The sequence below is a fragment of the Haliotis rufescens genome, unplaced genomic scaffold (assembly GCF_023055435.1).
Source record: "Haliotis rufescens isolate VD_foot unplaced genomic scaffold, xgHalRufe1.0.p SCAF_56, whole genome shotgun sequence".
In the NCBI taxonomy this organism is placed as follows: Eukaryota; Metazoa; Mollusca; class Gastropoda; order Lepetellida; family Haliotidae; genus Haliotis; species Haliotis rufescens.
Window position 1 is genome coordinate 2,223,727 of NW_025964290.1, and position 21,409 is coordinate 2,245,135.

At 45.9% G+C, this 21,409-nt stretch overlaps 1 protein-coding gene across 2 annotated transcripts in view; it reads left to right on the top strand.

Moving 5' to 3' along the window:
• Nucleotides 1-21,409, top strand: part of LOC124141718 (hillarin-like) — a 108,305-nt gene that overhangs the window by 66,533 nt on the left and 20,363 nt on the right. For both annotated transcript variants that reach the window (XM_046509789.2, XM_046509791.2), the window contains exons 2-4: nt 17,245-17,361; nt 18,836-19,219; nt 20,926-21,069. In XM_046509789.2, coding sequence (XP_046365745.1) covers nt 17,245-17,361; nt 18,836-19,219; nt 20,926-21,069 — 645 coding nt within the window. The remainder of the gene's footprint in view (nt 1-17,244; nt 17,362-18,835; nt 19,220-20,925; nt 21,070-21,409) is intronic.

A 21,409-nucleotide genomic window follows, 5' to 3' on the forward strand; every position in this document is an offset into this window, starting at 1 on the left:
ATAGAGAAATTTTATAATCACGTTGAAGATTTTTTTCACCGAACACTTCGTGCTCCCAAGATCTGTTCTCTCATTACAAGCACATTCACTTAACAGTGACGTAAAATTGGGCTTTTTGTTCCCTTTGCAAATTAGAAATAAAAAAAGCCGTCATTTCTGCATCGTTTTCAATTCAGCGAAAACTTAATTTCCTGACCCTTTGATCATTTCTAAAGAAGTTGTACTTTCTTTTGAAAGGATGTGAGGTCCCGAATCAACGCGAGAGAAGACGAGACAAGGCGAGACATGTGCATTACGTAATCTTGGTTTAAATGGCATCTTGATCATAAACAATTTAACGTTGTCAAATTTCACGGTATTAATCCGCATGATAGCACTACACGCGCGTGTGGCCATGACCCCAATACTCGCGTGTTACGTGAGAGGGTAACTCCTCTCTTTGATCTCCCCATAATTCTCTGCTCCTAATTGTGAGATTGACTTGAATTGTATTAGGCTTGTGCTGTAAAAAATCCAGCTGACATCTTCCCGTGACGTCGCTATTGTGTAGTGAAGCGAGGAGACAGGTGATAGTGGCGGAAGGATAAGTTAGCCGGAAGTGAGTGATTAGTTTCCAATGTTGTGTTGTTCCAATTAAAATTGATTATCCTAGATAATTACTGAACCATAAAAAGGGTATTTTTAACAGTTGGGTTTTGGACATTTTTTGCAAATTTATTTTAAATTATCAGTGGCGGTTTTTGGCATCGAGGGCGGTGGGGTAGCCCAGTGGTTAAAGCGTTCGCTCGTCACGCCTAAGACACGGTTTCGATTCCCGACATGGGTACAATGTGTTCCGGTGTCCCCCCCCCCCCGTCGTGATATTGCTGGAATATTGCTAAACTCGGCGTAAAATCAAACTCACTTACTCATCCCCACTGTTGGCATCGATATAACATATAAAAGCCCACACAAACTATTTAGTATGAACTATGACACGTCCAGTTGATTGTCCTCATTATTTGAAACATTCAACAAATAAACTCTCAAACGTCTTCCCGTTATCATCATGATTGTGATTTATTAAGTTCATTCCCGTCAATTGTTTGACTTTATTTTAAGTCTTTAGACTTGATTAATGTAATTAGAACTCGATTATTTATTTGTTACAGTTCACGTCATTATCTATAGCAATTTCAATTTCCCACTGAATACGTCTTTGTTCGTTGGCTAATATTTGTCTCCATGTTATCGACTGGTAGTGACTTGATGATCAGCGCGGCACGAGGTATCGTTTCAACACTCCTACACGTTATCACAATGATCACATTTGCCATGCGTTATTACAAGGTCGTTTTAAACAGAATCCAGGAACTGTCAAACAAGGAGATTTCTTTTATCCCAACTTTCTGATTGAGCACACCCCGGTTATCGATCTGTAATAGTCAGGAGCGTTTTGATCGCAGTGTCAACCTAAACACCTATTTACATCCGGGTGAGCAAATATGATCAGAAAGGTCACGTCAAAGCTTCCTTTTCGATCTTTGGCTGGGTCTGCAGTCGAAACAATGCCGGTTATTTGATATCACTATGATATGCCATTAGCATTTCAGTTATGTATTCATTACAAACAAACACACCCATTCCCACTCCAGCCCGCCACTCTCAACATCCTGGACCCGCCTCAGTACATATCGGAAGCACGGGTGTCCCAGTCGTGTAAGGCGCAGCAATGTACTGTATAGAGTTGCGTCCCTTAGGTACGCCAGAAACCTATGAGCATGGGTTCAAATCCCTGTTCGCCCGATTATGTTTCGAGGTTTGTCAGCCCACAACACTTGTTCGGGGTTTCAACGAAGTGGTAAACGTCTGAGACCTGCATCACCTCGGGCTTTCCTCCCACATTATGCTGCCACGCCGTGATATACTGAAATACGGAGTTAAACCCAACTCACTCACTCACTCTGTACATATCCAACAAGTCTGAAGTATATGTATGAAGCACCGCAACAACCCAAGAGCATTCCACACACCGAATGTCACCCCTGTACTGAGAGGGAGTACGGTAAGCCACTGAACGCTCCCTATCTGCCCCTTCAGGTACGCCGGACACCGAGACGCCGGACGCCGAGACATGTTGATTGGTATTCCGGATGCCACAGTGTAACACGCTGGGTGCCATGCCATCTGTTACGCAGATGCCAATATTTCAATGATGAAATATATTTTTCGTCTTTTTTTTCGAAAAGAATGACAAATCAATATTTAGCCCTCAGCTCATGAGCACGCATTGTCATGCTTTCTATGTGACAAGACCGCCTCCGTGGTCTAATGGTAGAGCGTCCGCCCGGAGAGCGGAAGGTCCGGGGTTCGATCCCCAGCCGCGTCATACCAAAAGACGTTAAAAGATGGTACTTGTTGTTACCCTGTCTGGCGCTCGGCATTAAGGGGCTAAAACAAGGACTGGTCGACTCGGAGTCAATATACTGTGTCTGAGTTGGGTATTCATGTTAAACTGCGGCATGGTATCTCAGTGTGCTAGCATTATAAATCGGCATCAGTCTGGACTAGTACAAGCAGCTACACACACACATACACGTGCATGCACGTCGCTATATAAGTGCAATAATCTTGGACGCGACGTTAAACCCCATTTCACCTCACCTTATATTTGACAGTCCTAGTCTAATTTACTTGTTTTAGCTGCCAAGACAAATGAAGTGACAGGCCGGATGCCCAGAGAGTGGGTTGCGAGTGGCACCCTCCTATCTCAGATCTAGAGTATGGCTGCCTGTCGAACTATTTTCAAACATTATTCATATCCATATATGTTGCGAATTTCCAATTTTCTAGCTAAATTTAGCAAAAGAATCTTCAGGAACCAGCGACAGCATCTTGGATGCAACCACACCCAACTTCGGTCGATATTTGTACTTTTCAAACAAAATACGTCAAACATGTCATCTAGCGAGACCGTCGACATTATACAAAACTACACATTGTGTCCCACAATCAAGGACGTCGCAACAGTTTGGGTAAGTCGTCATGCCCCCTGGAGGTAGTGTACCACTCACGGTCGCTCAAGGGAGACAACTTGTGGTGACATTGCTGCAACATCAGGGGTGCGGGTGGCCCACTCGTCTACGGCGCCGTAATTCGTGGTGCAGAGTTGCGTCACTTAGGCACGCCAGAAACCTATGCTTGTAGGTTCGAATCCCGGTTCCGCCCGATCATGTTTGTGAACACCATATACGTGCTCGTGGGTTTCACCGACGTGGTAAACGTCTGACACCTGCATCTCACAGGGGTTTCCTCCCACATTAAGCTGATACATAAGCGTTATATAACTGGAATACTCTTTAAAGCGGCGTTAAACCCAACTCACTCACTTACTACTGCAACTTCAAAAGTCTCACCATAAAGTCCCCGACATATATTTACGTCTTAGATTTCAAGGGGGTGGTCGGGTAGCCTAGTGGTTAAAGCATTTGCTCGTCACGCCGAAGACCCGGATTAGATTTCCGATGTGGGTACAATGTGTGAAGCCCATTTCTGGTGTCCCCATTGCTGGCATAGCGCTAAAAGCGGCGTAAAACCATACTCACTCACTCTAAGATTTCGGTAAAACACTTCCATAAAAAAAACCTCGCGTCTGAAGAAACCCACAAGTCTCGTCATGGCAGAAAGGGGGATGGGTACAGGCTGCTGAGGCTGAGCAAGGGATGAGAATGGAACAAGGTGCCGCGTTACCAAGTATTTACTCTTTGGGCCGTTAGGGAGACGAGTGTCAGGCTGGAGCACATTCTCAGTGACCTGGACAAGGCTTCAGCTGTTGAATGTGTTTCCTACAGAGTGCATAAACTGTCCATCAGTGGGTGTCGGGTAACGCTCGTCCTCCATTGCTCCTCCACCCGCTGTGTCCGGCGTATCAGATCTCACCTGAGTCATCGGTGACGTTGGCTGATGTCGCCGGTATTACTCACGTGTTTGTGCCGCAGTGCACGTTGTCATTAGGTGAGAATTAATCACTTGTTGGTTAGGGCTTTTCTCAAAAGGAATCCCGCGGATAAATTTAACATAAGTACCACCACCAGGCCTAAACCACCCCACCCCTACACACATCACCACACACCAGCCTATCACACACGTCCCTCACCCCGCCACCCGCCACCCACCACCCCCCAGACTCTAACCCACGTCCCCCGGCCACCCAGCAGCCCATTACCCAGCTTCCCTCACCCCCCCCCCCCCCCCCCCCCCCGCCACTTACCACCACCCACCAGCCCATAACCCACATCCTTCACCCCACCCTTCACCGCCATACACCACCACCCACCAGCACGTAACCCACCTCCTTCACCCCATCCTTCCCCGCCAAACACCACCACACACCAGTCTATAACCCACGTCCCTCACCCCGCCTGCTATCATCTGGTCACTAACACCTCTGATCTCATTCACCATATAACGCTAGATCACGACAAGTGTAAGTCCTTGAACCGATTCTTGTACACTCAACTCATTCACCATATAACGCTAGATCACGACAAGTGTAAGTCCTTGAACCGATTCTTGTACACTCAACTCATTCACCATATAACGCTAGATCACGACAAGTGTAGGTCCTTGAACCGATTCTTGTACTCTCAACTCATTCACCATATAACGCTAGATCACGACAAGTGTAGGTCCTTGAACCGATTCTTGTACACTCAACTCATTCACCATATAACGCTAGATCACGACAAGTGTAGGTCCTTGAACCGATTCTTGTACACTCAACTCATTCACAATATAACGCTAGATCACGACAAGTGTAAGTCCTTGAACCGATTCTTGTACACTCAACTCATTCACCATATAACGCTAGATCACGACGAGTGTAAGTCCTTGAACCGATTCTTGTACACTCAACTCATTCACCATATAACGCTAGATCACGACGAGTGTAAGTCCTTGAACCGATTCTTGTACACTCAACTCATTCACCATATAACGCTAGATCACGACGAGTGTAAGTCCTTGAACCGATTCTTGTACACTCAACTCATTCACCATATAACGCTAGATCACGACGAGTGTAAGTCCTTGAACCGATTCTTGTACACTCAACTCATTCACCATATAACGCTAGATCACGACGAGTGTAAGTCCTTGAACCGATTCTTGTACACTCAACTCATTCACCATATAATGTCAGATCACTACAACACTACACCATCACTGCATCAGCCAATCACACCCTTGGTGTCTCCTTGACCAGGGGATGATAGATCTGTACCCCTGATGTCTCCTTGACCAGGGGATGATAGATCTGTACACCTGATGTCTCCTTGACCAGGGGATGATAGATCTGTACCCCTGATGTCTCCTTGACCAGGGGATGATAGATCTGTACACCTGATGTCTCCTTGACCAGGGGATGATAGATATGTACACCTGATGTCTCCTTGACCAGGGGATGATAGATCTGTAACCCTGGTGTCTCCTTGACCAGGGGATGATAGATCTGTACACCTGATGTCTCCTTGACCAGGGGATGATAGATCTGTACACCTGATGCCTCCTTGATCAGGGGATGATAGATCTGTACCCCTGATGTCTCCTTGACCAGGGGATGATAGATCTGTACACCTGATGTCTCCTTGACCAGGGGATGATAGATCTGTACCCCTGGTGTCTCCTTGACCAGGGGATGATAGATCTGTACCCCTAATGTCTCCTTGACCAGGGGATGATAGATCTGTACCCCTAATGTCTCCTTGACCAGGGGATGATAGATCTGTACCCCTGATGTCTCCTTGACAGGAGATGATAGATCTGTACCCCTGATGCCTCCTTGACCAGGGGATGATAGATCTTTACCCCTGGTGTCTCCTTGACCAGGGGATGATAGATCTGTACACCTGATGCCTCCTTGACCAGGGATGATAGATCTGTACACCTGATGCCTCCTTGACCAGGGATGATAGATCTGTACACCTGATGCCTCCTTGACTAGGGATGATAGATCGGTACACCTGATGCCTCCTTGACCAGGGATGATAGATCTGTATACCGGATGCCTCCTTGACCAGGGATGATAGATCTGTACACCTGGTGTCTCCTTGACCAGGGGATGATAGATCTGTACACCTGATGTCTCCTTGACCAGGAGATGATAGATCTGTACACCTGGTGTCTCCTTGACCAGGGGATGATAGATCTGTACACCTGATGTCTCCTTGACCAGGAGATGATAGATCTGTACACCTGATGTCTCCTTGACCAGGGGATGATAGATCTGTACACCTGATGACTCCTTGACCAGGGGATGATAGATCTGTACACCTGATGCCTCCTTGACAGGGGATGATAGATCTGTACACCTGATGCCTCCTTGACCAGGGATGATAGATCTGTACACCTGATGTCTCCTTGACCGGAGGATGATAGATCTGTACACCTGATGTCTCCTTGACCAGGGGATGATAGATCTGTACACCTGATGCCTCCTTGACCAGGGATGATAGATCTGTACACCGCTGAGATAATCCTGTGAAGTGTTATTCCAACACTGGACCCTGACGCTACAACAACCTGTTGTTTTGCCTCCATCCATCATCTCGGACGTCTAATGTCCGGGGGTCCGTCCCGACTGACTAATCAGCTCTTGTTCGACCATGAGTCAAACACACACACATTAATCAAACATCCATACGCCATTTAACTGTCATCGACACGTCACGTCAGCGAGCACCTGCTACACGGCCACCGTGACGTAAATTTACGTTTGCCGCTCATCCAATATTCTAATATCAGTTAATGCGTGTTGCTTTCGTGTGGAGAATTCAGTCACACAGTTTACCTAGCATTGCTCCAAGTCTGTACCGAGTGAGATGTCCATGGTAACATGTAGTGTGATTATCTCTTCACAATAGCCAAGTCCAGATAAGCGGAGGACGACAGTCGTTTCTAGGAACATCTTGTACTCGTTATTTATATACTCGTAAACTTGGAATTATGCTAGTAACTATTAATCATACTTAGGGACGTCTGCAGGTAGTAGTTGACGTGTGTGTTATAATATAAAGACAAGTATTAGTAGTCGCGGTAGCAATAGCAATAGCTGTCCTGTACCATGACTGTGGAATATATATTTTTAGGCTTTTTTTACTAAAAGCCCAGGTAAGTCTAGATCAAACTAACCAAGTCTGCTCGATTCCACATGTGCAAACTGCTGGAGTGGAAAGGTTCTTTCAAAGAAAATAAATAAATATGTTAAGCATGTTTTCATTGACTAAGTGTTAAACTATAGCAGTAGTAGAGGTGGCAGTAGTGTGAATTAAATCTCCATTCTATTATGATATATAGAATGGAGATGTGATGTACTGGGCAATGGAAGATGATGGATCAAGCTGAAGATAAAGATACGGGCTATGATGAAGACAACGATTCTGAAGATGGCGACATTGTCGCGTCGACGACAGCAACTAATGGCGTTTGTTCAGGTCGTGGAGGTAGTGACGCTAACCGCACGTCGCTTATCTCCAATGTGATGAAATATTCAGCAGGGTAGAAAGAGGTCATTAGAAGTCGACAAAACACGTACTACTTTCCTCGCTACTAATAGACGAAGTACAATTCCCCACTGCCTCGTGACAATTAATCATAACTGTGACACGATAGTGAATTATTTACTCATATTGATTCAATAACGATTAATTTGAGTTAATTACTTTTCCTTCTAGGATAATGTTTCTTAAAACACCTATCTTGTTTACAAAATGTATATAGCTGTCTATTTCCGAATCTCATTAGCGAGAACACTGTGCTAGAAGCGTTGCATGACGTCAGTGGGAAATTGATGATATGATTCTGGGGGTGTAGAATCCGATATCCTTTGTTAGTGGTGTTGTACCGTTACATCAATGTTGCATGATACCAGACGCCTTCGCAGGAGACAACAATGAAGTGAACTTTGGGGACGTTGGCGAACTAAAATAGACTCATTAACAAAGGGGTATGATTGATGGCGACGAAGTTGACTCTGTTTGACATCATATTTCACCCTTTCATGTTTTGTTCCAAGTTAATCCTCGTCGGATAAGAATCTATGATCCAGGGATTACGATTTGTTTACCGGGCCGCCATACTTGATCCAAATGAAAATGTCGTCTGCCGTCGCCAAAATGGCGGGAAATGAGCCGTGAAGATCGCCCAGTAGCTAAACTAATGACGGCGCCGTGTTGTTGATGTGATGTTGCATGTTTGTCCAATTACAATAACAGTGATCCCAGATCGTTCTCCGACCCTTTCACCTCGGATTTAATTTGAACGAAGGGAGTAATCAAGCCTCAATTTGCTCAGCTCGAAACAAAATACCGCGGTCTCGGGTATTGATCAGATTTGGCGCAAGCTGACCCCACGGGACCTGCCCTTCCGTCAGCAGATGTGACCAGTGGTCATTAGAACGCTGCACGTGTAACACATGAGTCCGGACAATGTTCGCGCTGTCCTTTCCGTCCCTCGTGGACGGTCAAACCGCACTCAGGTCCACTCCTGCCCAGACACGTAAGACGGATGTGTCGGCCAGCTGACCAGTGTATCGGCTGGATGATTGTGGTCAACGAACTGAGTTGGACTGATTCTTCTAATTAGGATAAGATTTCCATTGAACTTTGTCACTGTTGTAATTGATAATGAACTGAATGAGAGGTAATTGGCTCCAGCCGATATTTGCTTCGAAGTGATAATTGTCTTAGGTAGTGCAGTGTTGCGGCGTTCGAGGCCTTGGTGGGGCTTTCTGGGTTATTTTGTGGGGGCCACGTGGAAACCGTCTCCACGTGTGACGCACTGGTGTCAGAATTGTGTCCTTCTGGTTCCCTGTTTTGATTTGTGTCATGTCGTCCCGTCGAGTGAGCAATTGTCTTGCCTTTGCATGTGTTTGTGATGGGTGTTACCAATGGGGCAGGATACGTTCCCATTTTCTCCGATACTTGGTGTCTACACTATTCGATAAAGGTTCATAAACACATGCTCATGACATTGTCGGAATCTTACAATGGACTCGGCATTTAGCAGACATTTTTTTATTGTTATGGACAGTGTTTTTGTGGCTCGTATTGTAAATCTCTGCGTCAGGATTCTGTAACCTGGGTACCCAACGATTGTCTTTTTATTTGAGCAAATGTTACTCTAATTTCTTTATTTCCCCCCTGGTTTCAATAAAGTTTCACTGAAATTTGTGTTAAGAGTTATCACACTTGTACGTAGGAATTGTGTAAAATTATACGAGGGTAAGAAATTGAAGCGGAAAGGGTCGATGCACAAATGTGTTTCAGCCTTAAACCGTTGACATTCACGATTTTGCGAGACAGAACAAAAAACGTAATTTTTCAAGACGTGGATTGTTTTTACGTCGTGACACATGCCTTAGACATTTGAAAGCCGCTTGCACGGGTCCGGGATTCGAACTCACGATCATACGTTTGTGCCAAGGGACTCTACTCGTCACAGCGATTGGCAATTGGGCCACCCGTGCTCAAACCCGAGTTAGTCTTTACTGACGGGATCGGGTGGTCATTCTCTGTGACTTGGTTGATGCATGTCATCTTATCCCAAATACGTGAATCGCTTTTCATTATGTCAATCACTGGATTGTCTGGTCCCTACTCGATTATTTACAGACTGCCGTCATATAACTGGAATATTGCTGACGTACACACCTACTTTGGTCCGAATCGGTAGAAAAATAAACACAGTTGGGCAAAATAGCAAAGGACAAAACAAACTTTAGAAATATTCTCCCTGGATTTATTCCATTCGGAAAATAACGTAAATATCCGGCGAATAACGTATTGCACAATTAATTCGAGATACAAAAAATGCGGTCGGTATGTTGCAAATGTCATGCCCCCCGTTCGGCAATTCTAGCGGGTAAGATAAGAAATGTACCCCACGGTTATCGGGTACATTGACGCTACCAGAATCGGGCACAGTCCATCAAGGTAGCACAACAGTTGTATGAGTGAGTGAGTGAGTATGGTTTAACGCCGCTTTTAGCAATATTCCAGCAATATCACGGCGGGGGACACCAGAAATGGGCTTCACACATTGTACCCATGTCGGGAATCGAACCCAGGTCTTCGGCGTGACGAGCGAACGCTTTAACCACTAGGCTACCCGACCGCCCCCACAACAGTTGTATGACTAAGACTGATCGTTAATCGGCATTCGATATGTCATATTGCAATGTCACGTCGTCGCATCGAACGATAAGACCCGAATACAAAGACAAAAACAAGGTGTTTTGCCCGTTCCGTTCAATGAACCGGAGTTTCTAATCATCTCAAACGAGAATCATTTCATGGATTTTCGGTATAATATCTCGTCTCTATTTGTGGCTCAGTTGAGAGAAAAATCAGATTCACGAACAAAACCGGATTTTGAATAAAGACTTTCCGTCGCATTTGATATGTTTGTTTACATGTTGGGCACGTGCAGATGTCGTCTGATGACTCAAAAGGCGGCAAAATAAGGCGGGAATTGAGGAGTGTGTTCATGTTTACATTATCGTATTAATGAGAGCGAAATATTTGCAGGCTGGAAATCTATTGTCAAACAGTGAATGAGAAGTTCCTTTGACAATCACGACGCACTGCAGAGAATTGAAATGATTCTATCCGAAAGGAACCATGGCCTAATTAAGTTAAGATCGCTGTCTAAAGAAATATTTATTTAAAGTCTGCTCATCTTTAAGCACGACGTGAAGGAGAATAAACTCATTTCTTGGATTTAGGGGTGAATGAACTGAAGTTGTCTGCAATATGTTCATCTGTCGTTAAAACAGTCAACAGAAGTGTGCTGGGGGGTGGAGTTTGGAGTGTGGCGTAAAGGTCAAGTTGTCCGGATAAACAGGGGTTCAGAATAGATCCCTGCTACAGTGTAACTCCGTTATTCTGGACTGTGTGGTTCGAGGTTAATCATATCGGCGAAACGAATCTTGGATTCTTAGTTATAACCCGTGCACTTGACGTAGACGTTCCCAACAGTGAGTGAGTGAGTGAGTATGGTTTTACGCCGCTTTTAGCAATATTCCAGCAATATCACGGCGGGGGACACCAGAAATGGGCTTCACACATTGTACCCATGTCGGGAATCGAACCCGGGTCTTCGGCGTGACGAGCGAACGCTTTAACCACTAGGCTACCCCGCCGCCCCTTCCCAACATTGAAAATCCGGAAGGCGAGAACTCATTACCTTATATTAGCTGTGCGGTACCATCCTGGTCAAAGCGTTTGGTTTCGTTTCCCCACATGGGTACAATATGCGAAGCCAATTTCTGGTGCCACTGCCCTTGCTGCTGGAATAGTGTTAAAAGCGGCGTAAAACCACACTCACTCCTTACATCATTCATGACAAAAGAGGCGCCTGTTATGTGTACCGGGTGGCCACAATGGCGGATACTTGGCCGTCTGCTGTGTTTTTGTTGACTTCAACCACCGTACAGTAGCGGCATGGGTTGTTTCTCACATAACCGATCACTGGTTTGTCTGGTCCATGGGGCCGTCGGGTAGCCTAGTGGTTAAAGCGGTCGCTCGTCACGCAGAAGACCCGGGTTCCATTCCCGACATTCATGTAGGTACAATGTGTGAAACCCATTTCTGGTGTCCCCCGCCGTGATATTGCTTGAATATTGCTAAAAGCGGCGTAAAAACCATATTCACTCAGTCACTCAATTGTCTGGTCCAGACTACTTCATGATGTGGACGTAATATTACATAAACATATAGTCTATGGAATCTTTATTAGTATACGCAATACGTTTCTCCTCTAAAATTAAAAGAAATACTTTTCCTGATGCTGATTTCGTATGTGGAATAGAGCTGGCTGGACTTACTTTTATTTCTGTCTAGATTGGTTTTGTTTTCATAAATACATATATTCCAGTCATGGTGCAGTACTAAGGTTATAAAGCTGACTACAACTTTGAACACTATTCACCCATTCCCGCGATATGACATCATCAAGCACGTCCTGAACCTTGGTCCGTCAGCCGTACTCGTGGTTCCACCAAAGTGGTAAACGTCTGACACCCGCATCACTTCAGGCTTTCCTCCCACGTCAATCTGACACGCTGTGATATAACTGGAATATCGTCCAAAGCGACGTTAAACCCAACTCGCGTTCTCCCTCATCAAACACCAGGGAGGGAAATACAGACCAAATACAAATTCCTAATCCCAAGCATCCTGCAATGTCCACAAATAGGGCGATGATTTGCGACAACATAATCTAGCAATATCGATATTCTCCCATATTTTCATCATCAAACGCTGAAAGACTCATAAAGCGCCCAAACAACTGATTACTCTCGAAGCCCCCTAGCACAGCATGAGTGTCCCATAACAGTAGCCCGGCACTGTTCAATAGACCGCCATGACGGCTGCAGAGACCGGAGCAGACAGTCGTTGTAGGGCCCTCCTCCAGGGTTCGCATCACACAGCTGAATCACAGACAGCAAAACAATCCTCGATTATCCAGGTGTTTTATCTCCATTCTAGTATGATAATACCTGCACTCATTCGCACCAATTCTCAGTTTTGGAAATGACGTCACCATCTATACCTTTCTTATCACTAAATTGGCACAGAATTTCTCTCGCTTTTTACTATAATTTGATTGGACGGTTTTTAGTTGGCAGAGCTATAATGAACGGAACCTGACAGACTTTCTTGTAGACCCTCCTCGGGGACGTATTACACAGACGTGAATAAAAAACACTACATCCTCGATAATCCTGTATCTCTATTCTATTATGATACAAACCTTGATTCATTCGCCACTAAAGATATATCACTAACTGCATCACTCAGGTTTGTCCTCACACGTCCGACTCACTCACTCACTCACTCACTCACTCACTCACTAGCTGTTAGACCGCCTCCGTGGTCTAGTGGTAGAGCGTCCGCCCGGTCCTGTCATACCACAAGACGTTAAAAGATGGTACTTGTTGTTACCCTGCCTGGCGCACGGCATTAAGGGGCTAAACCTAGGACTGGTCGGCTCGAATTCAGAATACTGTGTCAGCGGGGTATTTATGTTAAACTGTGGCATGGTATCTCATTGGGCTAGAACTATAAAATCGGCATTAGCCCAGACTAGTACAAGCACACTCACACACTCACTAGCTGTTAAACCGTTGTCTGCACTGCCGAAACCCGATTCAGATGGTCTTATTGTTACAATAAAAGAAGCTCATCCTTGACTGCCTCAGCTTGGCCATTCTAGATATTGCTAAACACCGCATTAGACCCACTTACTGGTCATTTCTCCGGAATTCTATACAGAAGCAATCTCCTCTACTATAAACACACGTGTTCAACGAATGAAGACCTTTGTCCTGAAGGGCAATTTCGCCACAAACTGGTTTTAAACGACTGCGTGTTTCCTGTGCGACATACATTTACACAATGACAATGGCGGAAACATTACCCACCCGATGTCATTTCCCGGCACACCTGACCACACGAGGACCTCAAGTGTTTACGACAACAGCAACGCAGGTGGCTACGTCGTTGGCAAAGACATTAACGCCAGCGGTGACCGGACATTGCGCGTCATTTACACCGTCATCTGACGGCGTCGCGAGGTGTTGATGGGCCTAAGTGTTCCTTGTTGAGACCTCCTGTCCTCCTGACGACAAGGTGTGATTGTCGGCGTCTTTGTAGTAGTCGGAATGGACTGATTGACTTTAAGCCGCACTTGTATATGGCATATCCCCGTGTTATGGCTTTTCGGACGCTTAAGAAACATTTGTAAGATTTTTGTTAATCACAATAACAACTGTTAAACATCTCCCTCATTTATGAAAGACGACTTTTAACTTAAAAACACGTCATCATCTAAGTATTTACAATGTCTGTTATAGCGGGAGTAATCGCGATAACCATGGCCGTCCGAAAACGTAAGATGTCCGAAAAACTATGATCCGACGACATATCTGTCAGAGTTTTATGTTTATATAAATACGGAAAATACAACCCCATCCTCAACATTTCATGGTATAATATTTAATGTTTGAGAATTTAAATCGACGTTATATATAAATTTCAAAGTTTAAAATATATATTTGAAATTACACCACCACCACCCCACTCACAAACGCCTCGCGTGGGCGAACGCGCCACGCACGCACCTTTCGAATTTTATGATTCTTCTTTTTGAAATACCCATTGTGCATTGTTCTATAGCTACCCAATAGTCCGACTAACAACATTATAAGGACAAAGACTTTTAACAGATAAACATTAACCTGAATAATCCGGACTACTGGGAAACACGAAACATCGAGATCAGGCTAATTTAACGTCTTTGAACAGGGTATTTTAGGTGACAGTTTCAAACATACATCACAACGACAAGCCCCTTTAATTCTCAACCGTAGAGTGTGTAGGAACGACCATTGTTCTGTGGAGGCATTAAATTTTCATATGAGCAAATTTCCTGGTCATAATTTACACCTAACGTCCCACGAGAGCAAACCCCTGTAATTTAAAGTCACTCTCCTTTGATCAAAGATGGCCGTGCGGTGATTAGCCCTTCGCGGGATAGTGTCATTGTTGTTATCAATAAGGCAACACGCGTAGCTGCGTAACCGGCATTAGCTGCAGGGTCGTTTTCACGGAATACCGTAAGTCCACGAATAAACGCCCAGATCCAATGCACCGAAAGACACTTATCCTTCCTTGAACAAACGTCTGGTCGAAACGCCTGGTTCCAATAAGACTTCTAAACATTTAAAACAGAGAGACATGTCCACAAAACCACAATATTTTATGCCAATACCTATTTGGTAAAAGAAACTAAATTCTAAAGGAAGTGGAAGCAGGACAGGGTCCGGTTTCACAAAGGGATCGTCAAGCTACGACTGTCGTCATTCTCTAACGTAGAGGGGGCACGGGTGGCCCAGTCGTCTAAGGCGCCGCGATTCGCTGTGCAGAGTCGCGTCCCTTTGGCACGCCAGAAACCTATGATTGTGGGTTCGAATCCCGGTTCGCCCCGATTATGTTTCTAGGTTTGTCAGCACCATACCCGTGCTCGTGGGTTTCACCGAGGTGGTAAACGTCTGAGACCTGCATCACTTCGGGCTTTCCTCCCACATTAAGCTGACACGCCGTGATATAACTGGAATACTGTTAAAAGCGGCTTTAAACCCTACTCACTCACTCACTCTAACGTAGATCTAAGACGGCCATAGTGCTAAGCTCACTTTGTGAAGCGAGGCCAGGTGTGATGTACTGTAGTTGGTTACACGCATGGAGTCTATCAAAACCAATATTCTACATTAGAGCCAGTTACAAACAAACTGTTGAAACCAACCGGTGGTTGAATAACCCAAGAGATTTGAGAGTATGTCCACAATGTAATTCCCAACTTGGAGAAGTATTGAACTATATAATGAGGGGTGGTCAGGTAGCCTTGTGGATAAAGCGTACGCTCGTCACGCCGAACACCCGGGTTCGATTCCCGACGTGGGTACAATGTGTGAAGCCCATTTCTGGTGTCCCCCGCCGTGATATTGCTGAAATATTGCTAAAAGCGGCGTAAAGCAATAATCACTCACTACATTTTGAAATGTTCATTTTTAGATGTGAAAATACATTTTTAACGAGTACCACTACACGTGTCCCAAACCTGAAAAATACCGTAAATTGTTTTCACATTTTAAAGTTTAATCGTTGAAAATTGAGAAAAGTTCTTACGATACAATCACAATCAATTGTTATTGCCTCGTGCCATCTTGCTGTGCATGTATTACACGAGCTGTTTTTGTACTGGTGTACCAAGTTCAGGTTTCTGAGGTTATAAAGAATGAGGGTGGTTAGGGAAATGAAGTACTGCAAATCGTCTTTAATTCCTGATTTGTATCTGATTCGTCCCCAATCAGAACAACGCCGTAGCCGTGTGTGTATCGCGAGAGTTGAATGTGTGTATCGCGAGAGTAGAATGTATGGCCGATCGCGTGATGATGCCAGACAGCGTGACCTCCAACGACCGTAAAGCTCCTCACAGCAAACTATACAGCTCTCACGAGGGCACCTATCTCTTTGATGTAACTTTACCTGTACCGCGGGTCTCGTTCACCGGCGTTATGTGGAGCTTAATGCATCCTCAGATTACACGGCCGGATATAAATATGTACAGATAGAGCGGATGGAGGATCTAGTTGTCTGGAACTAGATGAATATCTGTCAACTGACAAATTGAAATACCAGACAAACAGAATCCCTTATCGTGATGGTCATGACCCCCCACCCACAACCTGACCCCCACCCTCACCCCCACCCCCACCCCCAACACCCTCGTGGGGATTCCGGGTTAGAATTGGTCCCCTGCAGCACGTGGTGTCGTGAGAGGTGACTAATGGACAACGCGGCCATGCTCAATGACTTTGTTGATTCGTGTCATCGTACCACGACGTTGTGAATCGTTGCTCACAATATCAATCACTCGATTGTCCGGTCCGGCTCGATTATTTACAGGCCGCCATGATATAGCTGGAATATTGCAAGACATGCCCGCACGCACAATCACACGCGTACACACATGCAGAAAGACGGACACACCGACACACACATTAAGCTGACATGACGTGATATAATTTAAATTCTGTTTAAATCTATTCACTTAGCCATTGTGTTATAGTGCCCGTCCAACGCCTGTGTTGTCATTGTGTTATAGTGCCCGTCCAACGCCTGTGTTGTGTCATTGTGTTATAGTGCCCGTCTAGCGCCTGTGTTGTGTCATTGTGTTATAGTGCCCGTCCAACGCCTGTGTTGTGTCATTGTGTTATAGTGCCCGTCCAACGCCTGTGTTGTCATTGTGTTATAGTGCCCGTCCAACGCCTGTGTTGTGTCATTGTGTTATAGTGCCCGTCTAGCGCCTGTGTTGTGTCATTGTGTTATAGTGCCCGTCCAACGCCTGTGTTGTGTCATTGTGTTATAGTGCCCGTCCAACGCCTGTGTTGTGTCATTGCGTTAAAGTGCCCGTCTAACGCATGTGTTGTGTCATTGCGTTATAGTGCCCGTCTAACGCATGTGTTGTGTCATTGTGTTATAGTGCCCGTCCAACGCCTGTGTTGTGTCATAGTGCCCGTCTGACGCCTGTGTTGTGTCATTGTGTTATAGTGCCCTCTAGCGCCTGTGTTGTGTCATTGTGTTATAGTGTCATCTCACCCCTGTGTCGAGGGACCACCTCTAACCTGTATGTTTTGTGTTCCAGACTCGCGGCAGCGTCTACAACCCGGGATGGCAGTACGACGCCAACGCGCTCGAGTTCGCCCACTACAGGGAGATCTTCCTGAGGGGCAAGCAGAAGACGTCGACGGGAACCTACAGCGTGAGTACCTGTCTCACTGTGACACATGAGTAGCACACTACCGACACACTACCGACATACAACCGACACACTACCGGCACACAACCGACACACTACCGACACACTACCGGCACACAACCGACACACTATCGACACACTATCGACACAAACCGACTCACTACCGACACACTACCAACACACAACCGACACACTACCGGCACACAACCAACACGCAACCGACCCACTACCGGCACACAACCGACACACTACCGGCACACAACCGACACATTACCCACACCTCACACACCTCACACACCCACACTGAGGAGAAGGAAGACAAGTCGTCTTAAAGACTCTCAACGTGTTTGCCATTCAACACTTGTTGGCCATTTTAAACTAGAAAAAGATCGACATATTTCAGAATTCAGCACATCACAGACATATTTCCGTACAGTCGTTGGGATGAAACTGCTACAGCTGTCAGGACAGTGTCGGGCTAATTTACAAAGAGTGAGTGAGTGAGTGAGTGAGTGAGTACGATTTTACGCCGCTTTTAGCAATATTCCAGCAATATCACGGCGGAAATAGGCTTCACATAATTTACAAAGAAACTCTCATAGCTGACAGTACTGAAGTGTCATGCCATTACTGTTGAAAGATCATAATCATTTAAATTGCATATTTTCAAAATGCGTAAAATGTTCGATTGTTGAATGGTGTACATTGTCGCCCATGGGCTTGGGCTGATTCTCCAGGCGTGAAACACAGCTACCCACTCCATCAACCTGGATCATATGATCGTCGTCACGATCCTGACACGACCATGAATGCGGCTGGATGTTTGGATGTAAGACGTTGATCGGTGTTCGCGCTGTTGACCTCTGATCTGATCACACACTCACTCACTCTGCTATTCACTCTCACAAATCTTATATGCTACTCAAAACAAGTTAAGGACCTTTTGATTCCTTCATATTACTATAGTCTACTGACGTGCCATGACATTCACTTATTCACTCAACCAATCACCCACCCTAGAAATCTCTCAATCAATGGTATTTTCAAACCGTGAAGATTCGGGTTAGAATAGGTCTTCACCAACCCATGTTTGTCGCAACAGGGGACTATGCTTGTCATAAGGGACGACTTACGGGATCGGGTGGTCAGGCTCGCTGACTTGGTTGATGCATGTCATCGATTCCAACTGCGTAGATCGATGCTCGTGACATCATTCACTGGATTGTCTGGTCCAGACTCGATTATTTCCAGACCGCCGTCATATAGCTGAAATGATGCTGAGTGCGGCGTTAAACGAAAAACAAACAAAGCATAGATCAATGCTAATGATGTCGAGCACTGGATTGTCTGGTCCAGACTCGATTATTTCCGGTCCGCCGTCATATAGCTGAAATAATGCTGAGTGCGGCGTTAAACGACAAACAAACAAAGCATAGATCAATGCGCATGATGTCAATCAATGGATTGTCTGTTCCAGGACTACGAGAAGTGTGGCGTGTTCGACGCCCAGCTGGAGTTGGAGGGGGAGCAGAAGAAGGAGGAGGACGAGCTGTACGCAACCCTGAAGATGGAGAGGCAGAAGAAGGTGAAGCGTCTGGAGGAAGAGCTGAAGGTGGAGAAGGACAACTCGGTGAGGGACCTGGTCTCCACGCTGGAGCGCTTCTCCCCCCAGAAGGGGAAGAGCGGGCTGGCGAAGGAGACGGAGCGCCTGGAGGAACACTACAAGCTGAAGAGGGAGGAGAAGATGAAGAGGCTGATTGAGAAGATGTCGGTGGAGGAGAGGCAGCACGTGGCCCGGCTGATCCAGAAACACAGCCAGGAGATGTTGCTGATGATTGCGGAGAGGTTGTCCACTGTTGATGTAAGTTGCCGTCACGGGGATGGAGGGCCCGTATAACAAAAGTGGAGGGTCCATATTACAAAAGTGGAGGGTCCGTATTATGAAAGTGGAGGGTCCGTATTACAAAAGTGGAGGGTCCGTATAACAAAAGCGAAGGGCCGATATTACACAAGTGGAGGGCCCATATTATAAAAGTGGAGGGCCGGTATTACAAAAGTGGAGGGCCCATATTATAAAAGTGGAGGGTCCGTATTACAAAAGTGGAGGGTCCGTATAACAAAAGCGAAGGGCCGATATTACACAAGTGGAGGGCCCATATTATAAAAATGGAGGGCCGGTATTACAAAAGTGGAGGGCCCATATTATAAAAGTGGAGGGTCCGTATTACAAAAGTGGAGGGCCGATATTACAAAAGTGGAGGGTCCGTATTACAAAAGTGGAGGGTCCATATTATAAAAGTGGAGGGTCCGTATTACAAAAGTGGAGGGTCCGTATTACAAAAGTGGAGGGTCCGTATTACAAAAGTGGAGGGTCCGTATAACAAAAGCGAAGGGCCGATATTACACAAGTGGAGGGCCCATATTATAAAAGTGGAGGGCCGGTATTACAAAAGTGGAGGGCCCATATTATAAAAGTGGAGGGTCCGTATTACAAAAGTGGAGGGCCGATATTACAAAAGTGGAGGGTCCGTATTACAAAAGTGGAGGGTCCATATTATAAAAGTGGAGGGTCCGTATTACAAAAGTGGAGGGTCCGTATTACAAAAGTGGAGGGTCCGTATTACAAAAGTGGAGGGTCCGTATTACAAAAGTGACTAATCCGAATACATTTGCTAAGCATGCAGAGTGCGTGCTACTACACAGCACGTCTAGTGATCTGACCCCTTTATGGAGAAGGGTCCACCAGCGCAAGAGACGGTGGGGTAGCCTAGTGGTTAAAGTGTTTGCTCGTCACGACGAAGACCCAGGTTCGATTCCACACATGGGTACAATGTGTGAAGCCCATTTCTGGATATTGCCGTGATATTGCTGATATAACAGCGGCGTAAAATCATACTCACACACTCTACTCGTAACTCACATACTCTAAACAAACTTACGATAGTCGCAGCCCTAAGGTCGCTTTGTACAACAGGGCACAGGTCCCGTCAAAACCTTAACACTACGAGTAGCATTAAGACATTGTTAGCTAGACATACTGGTTGTCCTGAAACACGTGTTGTGAAGACACGCTACTGATCGGCTCCTTCCTGAGTGAACAGGTGAATGTCTTGAAGCAGTGGCTGAGAATGTATCTTATTTTAAATGGTCGATCACTGATTGAGTGATTATTATGTGGCGGAGACAGGTCTGGGTGCAGCCTATTCTTGCAGGTGCCCTGTAAGGCACCATTAGCAGCAGCCAATAGGGATCGGGTGGTCAGGTCTGGGTGCAGCCTATTCTTGCAGGTGCCCTGTACTGCACCATTAGCAGAAGCCAATAGGGATCGGGTGGTAAGGTTCACAGATAGGGTTGGTTTTGTGCCGACGTACCCCGATTTCGAGGACCGTTGGTAATATTGCTATTGTACATAGAGAAGTACTGGGCAGATTTGGAGGACCAAAATATAACAATGCTCCCTTATTAATCAAATGTTAACGTAGTCTCAACAGTAGACAGTGTATAGAACAGTAGAATGTTGTCTGTCGTGGAGCTGCCCAGAGACTGAAGTAGCCCTCTGTTCCACAGGACCGGAGCTCCCCTGACTCCGAGGACCGGTCACCCACCATCGACCTGTCCCGCCCCCCACCCGTGTCACCTCCGGAGTTCAAGAAGGCCCAACTCTTCAAGAGTCCGACCATCTTTGAGAAGCTGGACAACCATGTTCTAGATGTGAGTATCGCGGGCTGACTCGGTCACCAGTCCCTGTTCTCAAATTAATGGGGAGGGGAAATACAGGTTCCCCAGTTGTCTAAGGCACCGCAAAGAATGATCGTGGTTCGAATTCCCAAATTTATTTCTAGGTCTGTCAGCACCATACCCGTGCTTGTGGCTTTCACCGAAATGATAAACGTCTAAAATCTGCATCACTTCGGGCTTTCATTCGATAGTCGTTATCAAACAGACCACCCGTGACGATCCGGGGTAGAATAGGTCTTCAGCAACCCATGCCTGCCGTAAGAGGGGACTATGCTTGCCGTAAGAGGCGACTAACGGGATCGGGTGGTCAGGA